The sequence below is a fragment of the Chiloscyllium plagiosum genome, unplaced genomic scaffold, assembly GCF_037043375.1.
Source record: "Chiloscyllium plagiosum isolate Xiang-an unplaced genomic scaffold, Cpla_swu_hap1 HiC_scaffold_4, whole genome shotgun sequence".
Classification (NCBI taxonomy): domain Eukaryota; kingdom Metazoa; phylum Chordata; class Chondrichthyes; order Orectolobiformes; family Hemiscylliidae; genus Chiloscyllium; species Chiloscyllium plagiosum.
Window position 1 is genome coordinate 668,706 of NW_028270142.1, and position 15,087 is coordinate 683,792.

Genomic DNA, 15,087 nt, shown 5'->3' on the forward strand with positions numbered 1-15,087 from the left:
TTTTCTCATTGGAACGGCGAAGGATGAGGGGTGACTTGATAGAGGTTTATAAGATGATCAGGGGAATAGATAGAGTAGACAGTCAGAGGCTTTTTCCCCGGGTACAACAGAGTGTTACAAGGGGACATAAATTTAAGGCGAAGGGTGGAAGGTATAAGGGGGATGTCAGGGGTAGGTTCTTTACCCAGAAAGTGGTGGGGGCATGGAATGCGCTGCCTGTGGGAGTGGCAGAGTCAGAATCATTGGTGACCTTTAAGCGGCAATTGGATAGGTACATGGATAGGTGTTTAAGCTAGGACAAATGTTCGGCACAACATTGTGGGCCGAAGGGCCTGTTCTGTGCTGTATTGTTCCCACACCCTAGTCTGAATAGTAAATTGAAATTAACTGTGTGAGCTGGAGTTTACACGCCCTACAAGATGTTTTCAACATTGGGCCATGAGAAATTGAACTGGTGCTTGGTCCATCATCTTCCCACTCACTCACCCCCTATCTAGGTCTCGTCAAAAAGCAGACACAGATATTTAAATAAATAATTCACTTTTGCAAGCTCAATGTTGCCCACATCATAATACAATTGACATGGGCAGGGAGTGCGGAGTGAACAGGCAATTTTCACAAAGCCAGTAGGTTGGGATTTCCATGGGGTCATGCATCAAGTGTCCGATGACCCAGAAAGCGCTTTCTGAAACATGCTGGAGGGTGTAAAGTTTTGGAAATTTAAGGAGAGGCTGCCACCTGGTGGTAGGATTCCTGTGGTGTGACTTTAACATTGTTTCTTCCTGCCCTGGCAAGTTTTGTGCTGTCAGGGTAGGTTAACTATTGGTTATGTTGCTGGACTGGAAATCCTGGAAGAGTAAAATGGTGGCTTGAGTTCAGATACAACATAGCAGCTGGAGAATTTCAATTCGGTTAATTAAACAAAGATTTGAGCCACAGAAACTAGAATTAGTAGTGCTGTTGGATTGTTTACTGGCTCATCAATACAAAAAGAGAAAGCACACATGGGAAAAGGACCACAAAAGGGAGAGTAATGTCACAGATAATAACGGAGAACAGCAAAAACACTCGCCAAATTATAAAACAAAGAACTGCGGATGCTGGAGATCTGAAACAAGAACAGAAATTGCTGCAGGTCTGACAACATCTGTGGAGAAAGAAACAGAGTTAACATTTCCAGTCCGGTGGCTCTTCATCAGAATATTTGCTTCAGCATTTATCAGGTTGATAGGACAATCCAACACGATATTGAAAGCTAAACTGAGAATGAGATAAATGCATTTGATATAAAAAGGCAAAGTGTTAAATAAATAAATCAAACTGAATGGGGAGAAAACCCAAATTCAAATGGGTTGCAACCATGCATTTTAAAATAATCTAAAGATATATAGCTAGTACATTTTACAACACATTTAGTAAATTGTTAGAAAAAAGGTCGAATCCAGAGGACTGATGATAAGCTAAATTGATTCACATGTTTGAGAAGTGGAACAATCTAAGTGTATATAGAGTCATAGAGTCATTCCACATAGAAACAGACCCTTCAACCCAACTTGTCCATGTCAATTAGCTTTTCCGAAACTAAGCTAGTTCCATTTTCCTGTATTTTGCCCATGTCCCTCTAAACCTTTCCTATTCATGTACATGTCCAAATGTCTTTTAAATGTAATTTTATCTGCATCTATCACTTCCTCTAGCAGTTCATTCCAAATATGAACCATGCTGTGTATGCGTGTGGTGCTGGAAAAGCACAGCCAGTCAGGCAGCATCTGAGGAGCAGGAGAATCAATGTTTTGGGCTTATGCTTTTCCGGTACCACACTCTCGACTCTGATCTCCAGCATCTGTAATGCTCACTTTCTCCATGCTGTATGTGAAAAAGTTGCCCCTCAGGTCCCCTTTAAATCTTTCTTCTCTCACCTTAAAACTGTGCCCTTTAGTTTTGAACTCCCCTTCCCCTGGGGAAAGCGCTTTGCTATTCACCTTATCTATGCCCTTCATGATTTTATAAACATCTCTAAGATACTCCTTAGCCTCCAGGGAAAATAATGAAGTCTTGTGATTGAAAACAATCACATCTTTAATAATCACAAGTTTATGTGTCCAACTCCATTTTAAAGGAGTTAGTTGACACAGCACTAACTTTCTTGTATATCTAATTAACATAGTTTTAGGGAATAATTCTTTAACTCTAACTCTCCCTTAAAGCTGCTAAGTCCTGTATTGACTGACATTCTGCAACCTCTGTCTCCTAACTGTTTCTAAACCAACTAAAAACAGTTCAATCTGTTCCAGGTTTCATTTTACTTCTCTTCCAACCCATATTGTACAAAGACATGAGTTAGGAGCAGGAGGAAGCCTTTAGCCCTTTGACCTGCTCTACCAATTAATAAAGTCAAAGCTGAGAATCATCAAGATCAAAATCTTGCTTACAGACCCAACATCAGGAAATGGAAATTAAGGCTATTTAACTCAATGTAAAACCATGTACAGGAGTGAAATAATAATGGGAACCATAAAAGAGGCTTTTAAGAGAGGGATAAAGGAATCACAAAGTAAGGAATTCTGTCACATGGACACGGATACAGTCCCCTGACCCCTGCAGACAATGCTGTAGCCACATTGAGCAGCGTTGGGAGGGTCTGCAGAGAAGGAAGACTCAAGGGCCAGGAGGAGAAGCTGAGAATATACTGAGAACTGGATCAAATGTAATAGCCTCACGTACCTGGAAATGTCTGAGCAGCAGTTTGAGGAAACATTGACTGTCCAGGGATGAACATATGTGACCTCCTTAATGATGGGTTATCTGCAGATCACCTGACCAGCAGGTCCTTTTAATAGCACTGAAGGTGATGGAAGTCCTCAAATACTTCACCTGAAATTGTTTTCTGAGCTGTGTTGCTGACCTCTGTGGGCTTTTTCAGTTGGCTGCTCACTACTACATTCATACCATAATAGGTGGCCTAGTGGCATTATTGCTAGACTGTTAATTCAGCAAGCCAGATAATGTCCTGGGGATTCAGGTTCAAATCCTGCTATGGTGGAATTTGGATTTAATAAAAATCTGGAAGTAAGGGTCTAATGATGACTGTGAATCCACTGTTGATTGTTAGGAAAAACCCATATGATTCACTAATGTATTTTTGGGAAGGAAACTTCTATCCTCATCTGTTACATAGAACATAGAACATTACAGCGCAGTACAGGCCCTTCGGCCCTCAATGTTGCGCCGACCTGTCATACCAATCTGAAGGTAAAAACAATGACTGCAGATGCTGGAAACCAGATTCTTCTCTCACCTTAAAACTGTGCCCTTTAGTTTTGAACTCCCCTACCCTTGGGGAAAGAGCTTTGCTATTCACCTTATCTATGCCCCTCATGATTTTATAAACATCTCTAAGATACTCCTTAGCCTCCAGGGAAAATAATGAAGTCTTGTGATTGGAAACAATCACATCTTTAGTAATCACAAGTTTATGAGTCCAACTCCATTTTAAAGGAGTTAGTTGACACAGCACTAACTTTATCTGCAGCGATGCTCGTTCCTGATGAAGGGCTTTTGTCCGAAACGTCGATTTCGCTGCTCGTTGGATGCTGCCTGAACTGCTGTGCTCTTCCAGCACCACTGATCCAGATACCAATCTGAAGCCCATCTAACCTATACTATTCCATGTATGTTTGTCCAATGACGATTTGAATGCACTTAAAGTTGGCGAATCTACTACCATTGCAGGCAAAACATTCCATACCCTTACTACTCTGTTCTGGCCTACATATGACTCCAGACCCACAGCAATGTGGTTGACTCGTAAATGCCCTCCAGGCAATTAAAGATGGGCCATAAATGCTGCCCAGCCAGTGATGCTTACATCCTGGGAATGAATACCCTTTTCTCAAAGTGGCTTACTCCATGATTTTCCCAAGGCAATCTCTAAAGCACACTTCACCAACCTGTTTCCCAAGGTAAAGTGTGCACTTATCTGCCAAGTGACTAGCAAGACAACCATGGACAGATGCATCAAAACAAAACCTTGCTATTCCATTAATGTCTGGCCAGTGTGAGACAGAATTTTCTGCGTGTCTGTACGTGCTTTCCAATGAACTGCCACAACACCTTCATACTCAGAAAGCCAATCCAGCCTCAGCTCTTCCACCCTACGCCTCAGATATATGAGGGATTGTAGTTGACAAAGATCATCCTCTTTAGAGGGTAAACAAACCATCTGCAAGAATCTCAAATGGAGCCTCAACATCTATATTACAGGAGTTATCTTCACAACAAGACCACTAGTGATTGCAGCATCTATATCTCAAAGAGAGCTTTCCATACCTTGGCCACACTCTGGTGAAGTCTCACAATACCTACCTGCCAGGGATTGATGTCTGGCCAGGGATTGATGTCTGGTCAGCAATTCCTCTTAAACATGACACATGCTGCAGAGTGAAGTGACTCTTACAGAGAACTCACTTGAATCCGCCCTGCAGCCTCAGACATGCTGTCTCTTCATTCTGCTTTCAGAACTCAGACTGCCTCAAACTGGACCATCCTGTTAGTGTTAACTCCTCCTTTGATTGTACAAAAACATGACAGTTCCTTATCCGTCACCTTAACGACTGCAGTCCATATTAATTCATTTCTTAGATCATCATATGTACAAATTCCAGCTAATCTACAAATTTCATTGGTAAGGGAATTGATGGCCTCCTCTGTTCCCTGACTCCATTGAACAGATTCTTAAGGATATTAAATATGCATCAAAAGTTTTCAGCCCTTTGTCCTCAGAAGATGAATTCTCCTGTCTCCTTGCCAGGTCAACACATTATCCATGATAGTTCTAATTGCACAGTGCAGTGTGTTCTGTTTTTTAGAAGGATTACTGGACAAGAAACATTAACTCTGCTTTCTCTCCACAGATGCTGCCAGACCTGCTGAATTCTGCCAGAAATTTCTGTTTTAGTTGCACAGAGCACACTGTAAGTAATCTAATATAAGCAGAGTGCTGTCCTGGCTGTGCTCGATCTTTTGACCATCGCTCCATTCACATCTTCACAGTAATTTAGTAAATTGGAGGTGGCTATCTTCACTCTTTGCTCAGATTCTTGAGACACCTTCCCTTTCCAGGGTAACCTGAGGTGGACAGTGCACCTTTTTTTGCGTCAAATCTGATGTCTTTAGGCTCTGGCATCACGTGTCCACTGTGTAGTCAGTGCGTTGTAAATGAATATGGGTCATTTAGCTCCCTTTTTTTAAAATGTGTTTCAATGGTGTCAAAGCTTTAATTTTAAAGGAGGTGAAATGTTAGTTTATTACACAACTACTGCTCTCAGTTACCAATTAAAAACGTTCAAGATACTAGATAAAATACAGATTTAAAGTAGATATAATTAAATTATACTTCCAGACATGAACATTGGTTCAGTTCATTAACATTGCAAAGCTGTCTGTTGTCTGAAAATATTTATTTCCTCAGTGAAGGGGTTGAAGACAGAATTTAGCAGCTGCTGTGGCTTCTGTAATTGAATGGGTGGAGGTTATATGCCCAGCCAATCTCAATGAATACAACACCCTTAGAGGGAGAAGGGTGTTTCTTGTGCCAGTACATGCAGATTGTCTGTGCTCTTTAGGTGGAGTTGGGTTGTTTCTGAAACTAACCTTTCCCTTGAAGGACTGAGAACTCGCACCTGTGAAGATGTTACCTCAGGTCTTCCTGGGGAGTTTAAAATGGTCTTCAACAGCATAACACAAATCAAGAGTAAGATTACTGCTATGTTGACATTTGATGAATCATTACTCCCCAAATCAACATCAGTTTTACTGAAATTCCTAATTGGTCTTTCATCCAGTCTCTTGCCTATTGGAGATATCTTTGAATTTCATTCCGTTCATAGAACATTGAACAATACAGTGCAGAACAAGCCCTTCGGCCCTCGATGTTGCACTGATCTGTGAACTAATCTAAGCCCACCCCCCTACGCTATCCCATAATCATCCATGTGCTTATCCAAGGACAGTTTAAATGCCCCTAATGTGGCTGAGGTAACTACATTGGAAGGCAGGGCATTCCATCCCCTTACCACTCTGAGTAAAGAACCTGCTTCTGACATCTGTCTTAAATCTATCATCCCTCAATTTGCAGCCAAGCCCCCTTGTACAAGCTGACGGCAACATCCTAGGAAAAAGACTCTCACTGTCCACCCTATCTAACCATCTGATCATCTTGTATGTCTCTATCAAATCCCCTCTTAACCTTCTTCTCTCCAATGAGAACAGAACCAAGTCTCTCAACCTTTCCTCATAAGACCTTCCCTCCAGACCAGGCAACATCCTCGTAAATCTCCTCCGCATCTTTTCCAATCCTTCCACATCCTTCCTGTAATGGGGCGACCAGAACTTTACACAATATTCCAAGTGTGGCCGCACCAGCGTTTTGTATAGTTGCAGCATGATATTGTGGCTCCGGAACTCAATCCCTCTACAAATAAAATCTAACACACCGTATGCCTTCTTAACAGTACCATCAACCTGGGTGGAAACTTTCATGGATCTATGTAAATGGACTCCAAGATCCCCCTGCACATCCACAGTACCAAGGATCTTTCCATTGATCCAGTATTCTGCCTTCCTGTTATTCTTCCCAAAATGAATCACCTCGCATTTATCTGCATTGAACTCAATTTGCCACCTCTCAGCCCAATTCTGCAGTTTATCCAAGTCCCCCTGCAACCTGCAACGTTCTTCCAAACTGTCCACCATTCCACCGACTTTAGTGTCGTCTGGAAATTTACTAATCCATCCACCTATGCCTGCGTCTAAGTCATTTATAAAAATGACAAACAGCAATGGCCCTAAAACAGATCCTTGTGGCACACCACTAGTAACCGGACTCCAGGCTGAATATTTTCCATCAATCACCACTTGCTGCCTTCTTACAGAAAGCCAGTTTCTAATCCAAACTGCTAAATCACCCTCAATCCCATGCCTCCTCATTTTCTCCAACAGCCTACCGTGTGGAACCTTATCAAAGGCTTTACTGAAGTCCATGTACACGACATCAACTGCCCTACCCTCATCTACATGCTTGGTCACCTTCTCAAAAATTCAATGAGGTTTGTGAGACACAACCTCACCTTGATGAATCCACGTTGACTATTTCCAGTCAAATTGTTGCTTGCGAGATTATTATAAATCCTATCTCTTATAATCCTTTCCAAAACTTTTCCTACAACTGACGTAAGGGTCACTGGTCTGTAACTACCTGGGTCATCTCTACTGCCCTTCTTGAACAAGGGCACAACATTTGCAATCTTCCAGTCTTCTGGTACTAAACCTGTAGACAATGACGACTCAAAGATCAAGGCCAAAGGCTCGGCCATCTCCTCCCTAGCTTCCCATAGAATTCTTGGAAAAGTCCCATCCCAGGGGACTTGTCTACTTTCATACCTCTAGAATTGATAACACCTCCTCCTTACTAACCTCAATTCTTTCAAGTCTAATACCCCATATCTCAGTCTTCTCCTGTACAATATTCTCCTTTCCCTGAGTGAAAACAGATGAGAAATATTTGTTTAGCACCTCTCCGATCTCCACAGGGTCCACACACATCTTCCCACTTCTGTCTTTGACAGGCCCTATTCCTACCCTAGTCATCCTTTTATTCCTCACATATTGATAGAAAGCTTTAGAGTTCTCCTTTATTCTACCTACTAAAGACTGCTCATGTTCCCTCCTTGCTCCTCTTAACTCTGTCTTTAAATCCTTCCTAGCTACTCTGTAACTCTCCATCCCCTCATCTGAACCATCTCGCCTCAACGTCACATAAGTCTCCTTCTTCCACTTAATGAAAGATACAATTTCTTTGGTAAACCTTACCAAAGGTTCCCTTACCTTATCACTTCCTCCCTGTCTGACAGGAACATACCTGTCAAGGACATGCAACTTCTGTTCCTTAAACCACCTCCAGATTTCAATTGTTCCCATCCCCTGCATTTTGCTACCCCATTCTATGCATCCTAATTCTTGCCTAATTGCATTATAATTCCCTTCCCCCATCGATAACTCTTGCCCTGCGGCAAGTACCTATCCCTTTCCCATCGCTAAACTAAACGTAACTAAATTATGGTCACTCTCCAAAGTGCTCACCTACCACTAAATCAAACACCTGGCCTGGTTCATTACCAAGCACCAGATCCAGTGTGGCCTCCCCTCTTGTCGGCCCTTCGACATACTGTGTCAGGAAACCCTCCTGTACACATTGGATAAAAACTGATCCAACCGACGTACTAGAGTTATAGCATTTCAAGTCAATGTTGGGGAAGTTAACCTTGACCACCCTGTTCCTTTCACCCCTACCCAGAATTAATTTGTCAATCCTCTCCTCCACATCCATGGAACTTTGCGGAGGCCTATAAAAACCTTCCAGCAGTGTGACCTTTCCTCTCCTGTTTCTAATCTCAGCCCATATCACCTCAGTAGACGTGTGCTTATCAAATGTTCTCTCAGCCACTGTTATACTGTCTTTGACTAACAAGGCCACACCTCCCCCTCTTTTACCGCCTTGCCTGTTCTTAATGAGAGATCCAAATCCTGGAACCTGCAACATCCATTCCTCACTCTGCTCTATCCATGTCTCTAAAATGGCCACAACATCGAAGTCCCAGCTACCTATCCATGCTGCAAGCTCACCTACCTTATTTCGGATACTCCTGGCATTGAAGTAGGCACGCTTCAAACCACTTCGCTGTCTGCACCACATTCCTGTGACCATGAAATCATGTCCATGCCCTCCCTACTCTCATTTTCCTGTGCACTGGAACTACAACACAGGTTCCCACCCCCCTGCTGAGTTAGTTTAAGCCCACCCAAATAGCACCAGCAAATTTCCCACCCAGGATACTAATATCCTGTTTGTGAAGACCGTCCGGTTTGTACAGGTCCCACCTTCCCCAGAATGAGCCCCAATTATCCAAGAACCTGAAACCCTCCCTCCTGCACCATCCCTGCAGCCACGTGTTAACTCTCCCTGTTCCTTGCCTCGCTATCACGTGGCACGGGTAATAATCCAGAGATAACAACTCTGTTTGTTCTTGCTCTCAGCTTCCACCCTAGCTCCCTGAAATTCTGCCTTATACCCCTATCTCTCTTTCTACCTATATTTATGGTACCTATGTGGACCATGACTTGGGGCTGGCCACCCTTTCCCTTCAGGACCTCAAAGACACGGTCCGAGAGAACTCCTCCCAGCAGCCTTTTGAAATGCATTGAAATGGCCTTATGTAAATATATTTTTAGCCCAAGCCTGGCCTTCCTACTTCCAATTTTAAGAGAGACAGAGCAGGGGACTGGCAGATCTTCCTCATTTAGCCCTGGCCTACCAGGTACGCCAGACCTGAGGAATATATTCACTGATCTCATACTCACCACAAAAGAAGGCATTTCCTCTCCTTTCCCAACACCTCCATTCTGGACTTGACACCTCCTCTCGCCCACACATTCCCAGGAGAATGTACACACTCTGTTCCTGGGCTAACATCTTCCCCATTTGGTAATCTTGGTTATTTTTCTAAAGCTGATATTGGACATATTGAAGAAAATGCAACAATTAGCTGCACAACCTTGTAAATGTTTTATAAAGCTACATCTGGCAGGAAATTAAGATGGAAGTTGACTTTATCCATCTCACTTCACTTTTACAATCTGTTCTCAGTTTCATAAAAAGGTTAGAAGTGCATTTGGCCCCTATGAAAAATTCCACTTTCAGCGTTAATACCTGGTTGTTGTGAGCCATCTAATGTTTGATTCTTACACTAATTACAGATGTTCCTGCGACGGCTGGTTAAACTTGACCAGAAATTAGCAAAGTTTTATTTTTGGCAAGTTTCATCAAGAGTTTCTCTCATGGACTATAATGGCTTCACATTACCTTCTCCAACATGTTGCCATCTAGTTCCTATGAATTGGGCAGAATAATATGAAACTAAGCATCAATGATCAAGGTACTATATAATAATGAGGATGCTAATATGTAATATATGTATGTCTGCCTCTCATTGCTCACTTGGGAGAATCTCATCTCACTGAACAACATTTTGTTGGAAAATGGGACTTCTTGCTCTCAATTTTGGGAGGATGCACACTGCTGGCCTCACACTGTTCTCCCAACTTTCTTACCAATGCAGCATCATTCAGTGCCTGGGAAGGTTCTGCTCAGAAGTTCGGGGCAACATTTGAACTACAGTTTGCTAAGCATTTGGGAATTTTACAGAACTGTAGTCTTCTCCCGAGTTGCAATAAGGTTTGAATGCAAAATCCAATTTATTTAGTTTTTGTGGCCATGTGTCCGTATTGAGCAATGCACACGTTGGCTATGTGGTGAGATTCAAAATTAGTGTGATGCTGGAAAAGCACAGCAGGTCAGGCAGCATCTGAGGAGCAGGAAAATCGACATTTCGAGCAGGAGCCCTTCATCAGGAATCTTGACTCTAATGTCCAGCCTCTACGGTCCTCACTTTCGCCTATGTAGTGAGATTGTTGGTTGGGGGTGGGGTGCATGAGTTTGATATGACTTTATATCTAAATCAATTCCTGACAACAGATGATTCCTATCTTCCAATACTGTTCAATATCAACTGGGACATTCTCAAGCAAATATTTTACAATGTATTCTCCCTGTTTATCACACATATCCGGTGCTATGAGAGGCATAGATAGGGTCGATAGCCAGAGACTATTTCCCAGGGCAGAAATGACTAACACGAGGGGTCATAGTTTTAAGCTGGTTGGAGGAAAGTATAGAGGGGATGTCAGAGGTGGGTTCTTTACACAGAGAGTTATGAGAGCATGGAATGCGTTGCCAGCAGTAGTTGTGGAAGCAAGGTCATTCGGGACATTTAAGAGACTACTGGACATGCATATGGTCACAGACATTTGAGGGTGCATACATCAGGATCAGTGGTTGGCACAACATCGTGGGCTGAAGGGCCTGTTCTGTGCTGTACTGTTCTATGTTCTATGTTCTAGAACCATACAGTGTCTAATGTACTTAATGGAGACAATTTTACTACTTTACATATACCATATGTCTCGACTGACAGAACAAGGTGAGCTTCAAAAATATACTGGGTAAATTATCCCCTTCTTGCCTGGCCATTTGTGGGATGTCCAGCAATCTAGGCATGTACCTTATAAATTAAACATCTAAAAAGCAAATTAAGGAGATAGCAGACAGTCCAACACGTACCTGAGGGGATAATTTGTAGAATACAGCACAGGAACAGCCCTTCACCCACCACACCTGCAATGACCATGGAGCCATTCTAAACTAATCCCATGTGACTGCACATGGTGTGTATTCCTCTATTCCCCGCCTATTCATGCGTATATCTGAAATGCCTCTTAAATGTTGCAACCATACCTGCTTCTACCCCCCTCCATGTTCCAAGGACCTACCACCCTCTGTACAATCAACTTGCCTCTTATATCTCTTTAAAACTTTTCTCCTCCCACCTTAAATCTTTGCCCCCTAGAATTTGACAGGATCCATGCCTCTCATAATATTATATACTTTATCTGATTGCCCCTCAGCATCCGATGCTCCAGAAAAACAATCCGAATTTGTTCAACCTCGAAGAAAGGGATGATCACCTTTTATTGGGATTGTATTATAAACCCCCTAATAGTCAGCAGGAAATTGAAAAACAAATTTGTAATGAGATTTCAGTTATCCGTAAGAATAATAGGGTATGATAGGGGATTTAACTTTCCAAACATAGACTGGGACTGCCATAGTGTTAAGGGTTTAGATGGAAAGGAATCTGTTAAGTGTGTACAAGAAAGTTTTCTGAGTCAGTATGTGGATGTACCTACTAGAGAAGGTGCAAAACTTGACCTACTCTTGGGAAATAAGGCAGGGCAGGTGACTGAGGTGTCAGTGGGGGAGCAATTCAGGGCCAGCGACCATAATTCTATTAATTTTAAAGTAGTGACGGAAAGAGATAGGTCAGATCTAAAACTTGAAGTTCTAAATTGGAGAAGGATAATTTTGACTGTATTAGGCAAGAACTTTCAAAAATGAAATAACGAAGAGTCCAGAGACAGTATATTCCTGTTCAGGTGAAAGGAAAGGCTGATAGGTATAGGGAATGCTGGATGACTAAGGAAATTGAGGTTTTGGTTAAGAAAAAGAAGGAAGCATATGTAAGGTACAGACAGGATAGATCGAGTGAATCCTGAGAAGAGTATAAAGGCAGTAGGAGTTTCCTTAAGAGAGAAACCACGGTGCCACCGTGTGGGCGGCACGGTGGCACAGTGGTTAGCACTGCTGCCTCACAGCGCCAGAGACCTGGGTTCAATTCCCGCCTCAGGCGACTGACTGTGTGGAGTTTGCACGTTCTCCCCGTGTCTGCGTGGGTTTCCTCCAGGTGCTCCGGTTTCCTCCCACAGTCCAAAGATGTGCAGGGTCAGGTGAATTGGCCATATTAAATTGCCCGTAGTGTTAGGTAAGGGGTAAATGTAGGGGTATGGGTGGGTTTCGCTTCGGCGGGTCGGTGTGGACTTGTTGGGCCGAAGGACCTGTTTCCACACTGTAATGTAATCTAAAAAAAAAATCTAAAACCAGGAGGGCAAAACAGGGACATGAGATCGCTTTGGCAAATAGAGTTAAGGAGAATCCAAAAGGTTTTTACAACTACATTAAGGACAACAGGGTAACTAGGGAGAGAATAGGGTCCCTCAGAGATCAGCAAAGCCTATGTGTGGAACCATAAGAGATGGGGAAGATGTTAGACAAGTATTTTGCATCAGTGTTTACTGTGGAGAAGGACATAGAAGATATGGAATGTGGGGAAATAGATGGTGACATCTTGAAAAATGTCCATATTACAGAGGAGGTGGTACTGGATGTCTTGAAACGGTTAAAGGTGGATAACTCCCCAGGACCTGATCAGGTGTACCCTAGAACTCTGTGGGAAGCTAGAGAAGTGATTGCTGGGCCTCTTGGTGTGATATTTGTATCATCGATAGCCACAGATGAGGTTCCGGAAGACTGGAGGTTGACTAACATAGTACCACTATTTAAGAAAGGTGCTAAGGAAAAGCCAGGGAACTGTAGACCAGGGAGGCTAACATCGGTTGTGGGCAAGTTGTTGGAGGGAATCCTGAGGGACAGGATTTACATGTATTTGGAAAGGCAAGGTCTGATTAGGGATAGTCAGCATGGCTTTGTGTGTGGAAAATCATGTCTCACAAACTCGATTGAGTGTTTTTTAAAAATAAACAAAGAGGATTGATGACAGCAGAGCAGTAGACATGATCTATATAGACTTCAGTAAGGCGTTTGACAAGGTTCCTTATGGGACACTGGTTAGCAAGTCAGATCTCATGGAAGATGAAAGTGAGGACTGCAGATGCTGGCGATTAGAGTTGAGAGTGTGGTTTTGGAAAAGCACAGCAGGTTAGGCAGCATCTGAGAAGCAGGAAAATCGATGTTTCGGGCAAAAGCCTTTCATCATGAATTCTTGTGTGTCTGAATACAGAATTAGCTGGCCCATAGAAGACAGAGGGTGGTAGTAGATGGAAAGTAGAGTCAAGAGTCCAGAACTAGAGGGCATAGGTTTAGGGTGAGAGGGAAAGATATGAAAGGGACCTAAAAGGCAATTTTTTCATGCAGAGTGTAGTGCATGTATGAAATGAGGAAGTGGTGGAGGCTGGTACAATTACAGCATTTAAAAGACATCTGGATGGGTATATGAATAGGAAGGGTTTGGAGGGGTATGGGCCAAGTGCTGGCAAATGGGACTAGATTAATTTGGGATATTTGGTCAGCATGGACAAGTTGGACCGAAGGGTTTGTTTCAGTGTTGTACATCTGTATGACTCTATGACTCTCCCTGTAGCTAATACCCTCCAATCCAGGCGACATCCTGATAAACCTCTTTTATACCGTCTCCAAAACCTCCATAACCTTTCTGTAGTGCACAGAATACTATAACTTTGGTCTAGCCATAGTTTTATACTGTTGCAACATGACTTGCCAACTTTTATACTGAATGTTCTGATCGACGAAGGCAAGCACCCAGTAGCTATCCTTCCCAACCTATCTATTTGCATTGCCATTTTCAGTGAGCTATGGACTTGCAAAATTTCTCCCACAGCCTGTTAATAGTATAACTACTCATTCTGGCATACTTGTTAATACTAAAGTATGAACAGCAAAGGCATCAAAGTATCCAAAGGATGGTTCAGTTATTAAAATTGAACCCAAATAAAATAATTCCATTGGAATAACTGTCATAACAGTCAGTAATATTATTCACTTACAAGATTTAAGACATAAACAATTTCTTCATTTTTCATAAATTTTAGACTTTTTTTAGGCTTAATGGTTTTTGGTCATGGTAATTTGTAAGCTTGGTACTTTGTGTGCTAATTTTTATTAGCGTTTTGTGGAGGCTTTTGTTCTCAATTATGAATCCCACATAAGGGGAGGTGATACCCTGCTGGTATTATTGCTAGACTATTAATCTAAAGAGCAGATGGTGGAATTTGAATAAAAATTTGGAACTATGAGTCTAGCAATGACTACGAGACTATTGTTGATTGTTGGAAAAAACATCTATCTGGATCACTGATGGTCTTTGAGAGAAGAAAACTGCCATCCTTACCCAGTCTGTGACTCCAGATCCATAGCACTGTGATTGACTCTTAACTGCCCTCTGGAAGATTAAGGATGGGCAATAATGCTGGCCAAGCTAGTGACACCAACATCTGCTGAAGGAATTAAAATGCATGTGGAGTATGGACAAAGGGTGGTAGAAGACAGGAAAGCAATAATGACTGAAGAAACACACATAGACAGCTTTGTCATAACTACCTAGCTGGACAAGGGTTAAAAAGATGTGCTTTTTCTGCTTTGAACATCTTCAAGAAATTGTTTTAATTACCAAATTGACCTGATAAGAACAATTTACCTTTAAGAAGGCCTTGGATAATAAGTAGGGATTTTTTTTTTAGTTGAAGGTAGAATTCTTATGAACCCTGCAAGAATGACCAATAGTGGGAGAAAGCCATAAGAAAGGCAGGACAGAGACAAAT

General features: G+C 42.3%; 1 protein-coding gene across 1 annotated transcript in view; it reads left to right on the plus strand.

The window, feature by feature from the left end:
• Nucleotides 1-15,087, plus strand: part of LOC122549465 (NSFL1 cofactor p47-like) — a 234,026-nt gene that overhangs the window by 122,034 nt on the left and 96,905 nt on the right. Inside the window, exon 2 of the mRNA XM_087985890.1 lies at nucleotides 4,914-4,973. Within this exon, the coding sequence (XP_087842016.1) occupies nucleotides 4,914-4,973 (60 nt within the window). The remainder of the gene's footprint in view (nucleotides 1-4,913; nucleotides 4,974-15,087) is intronic.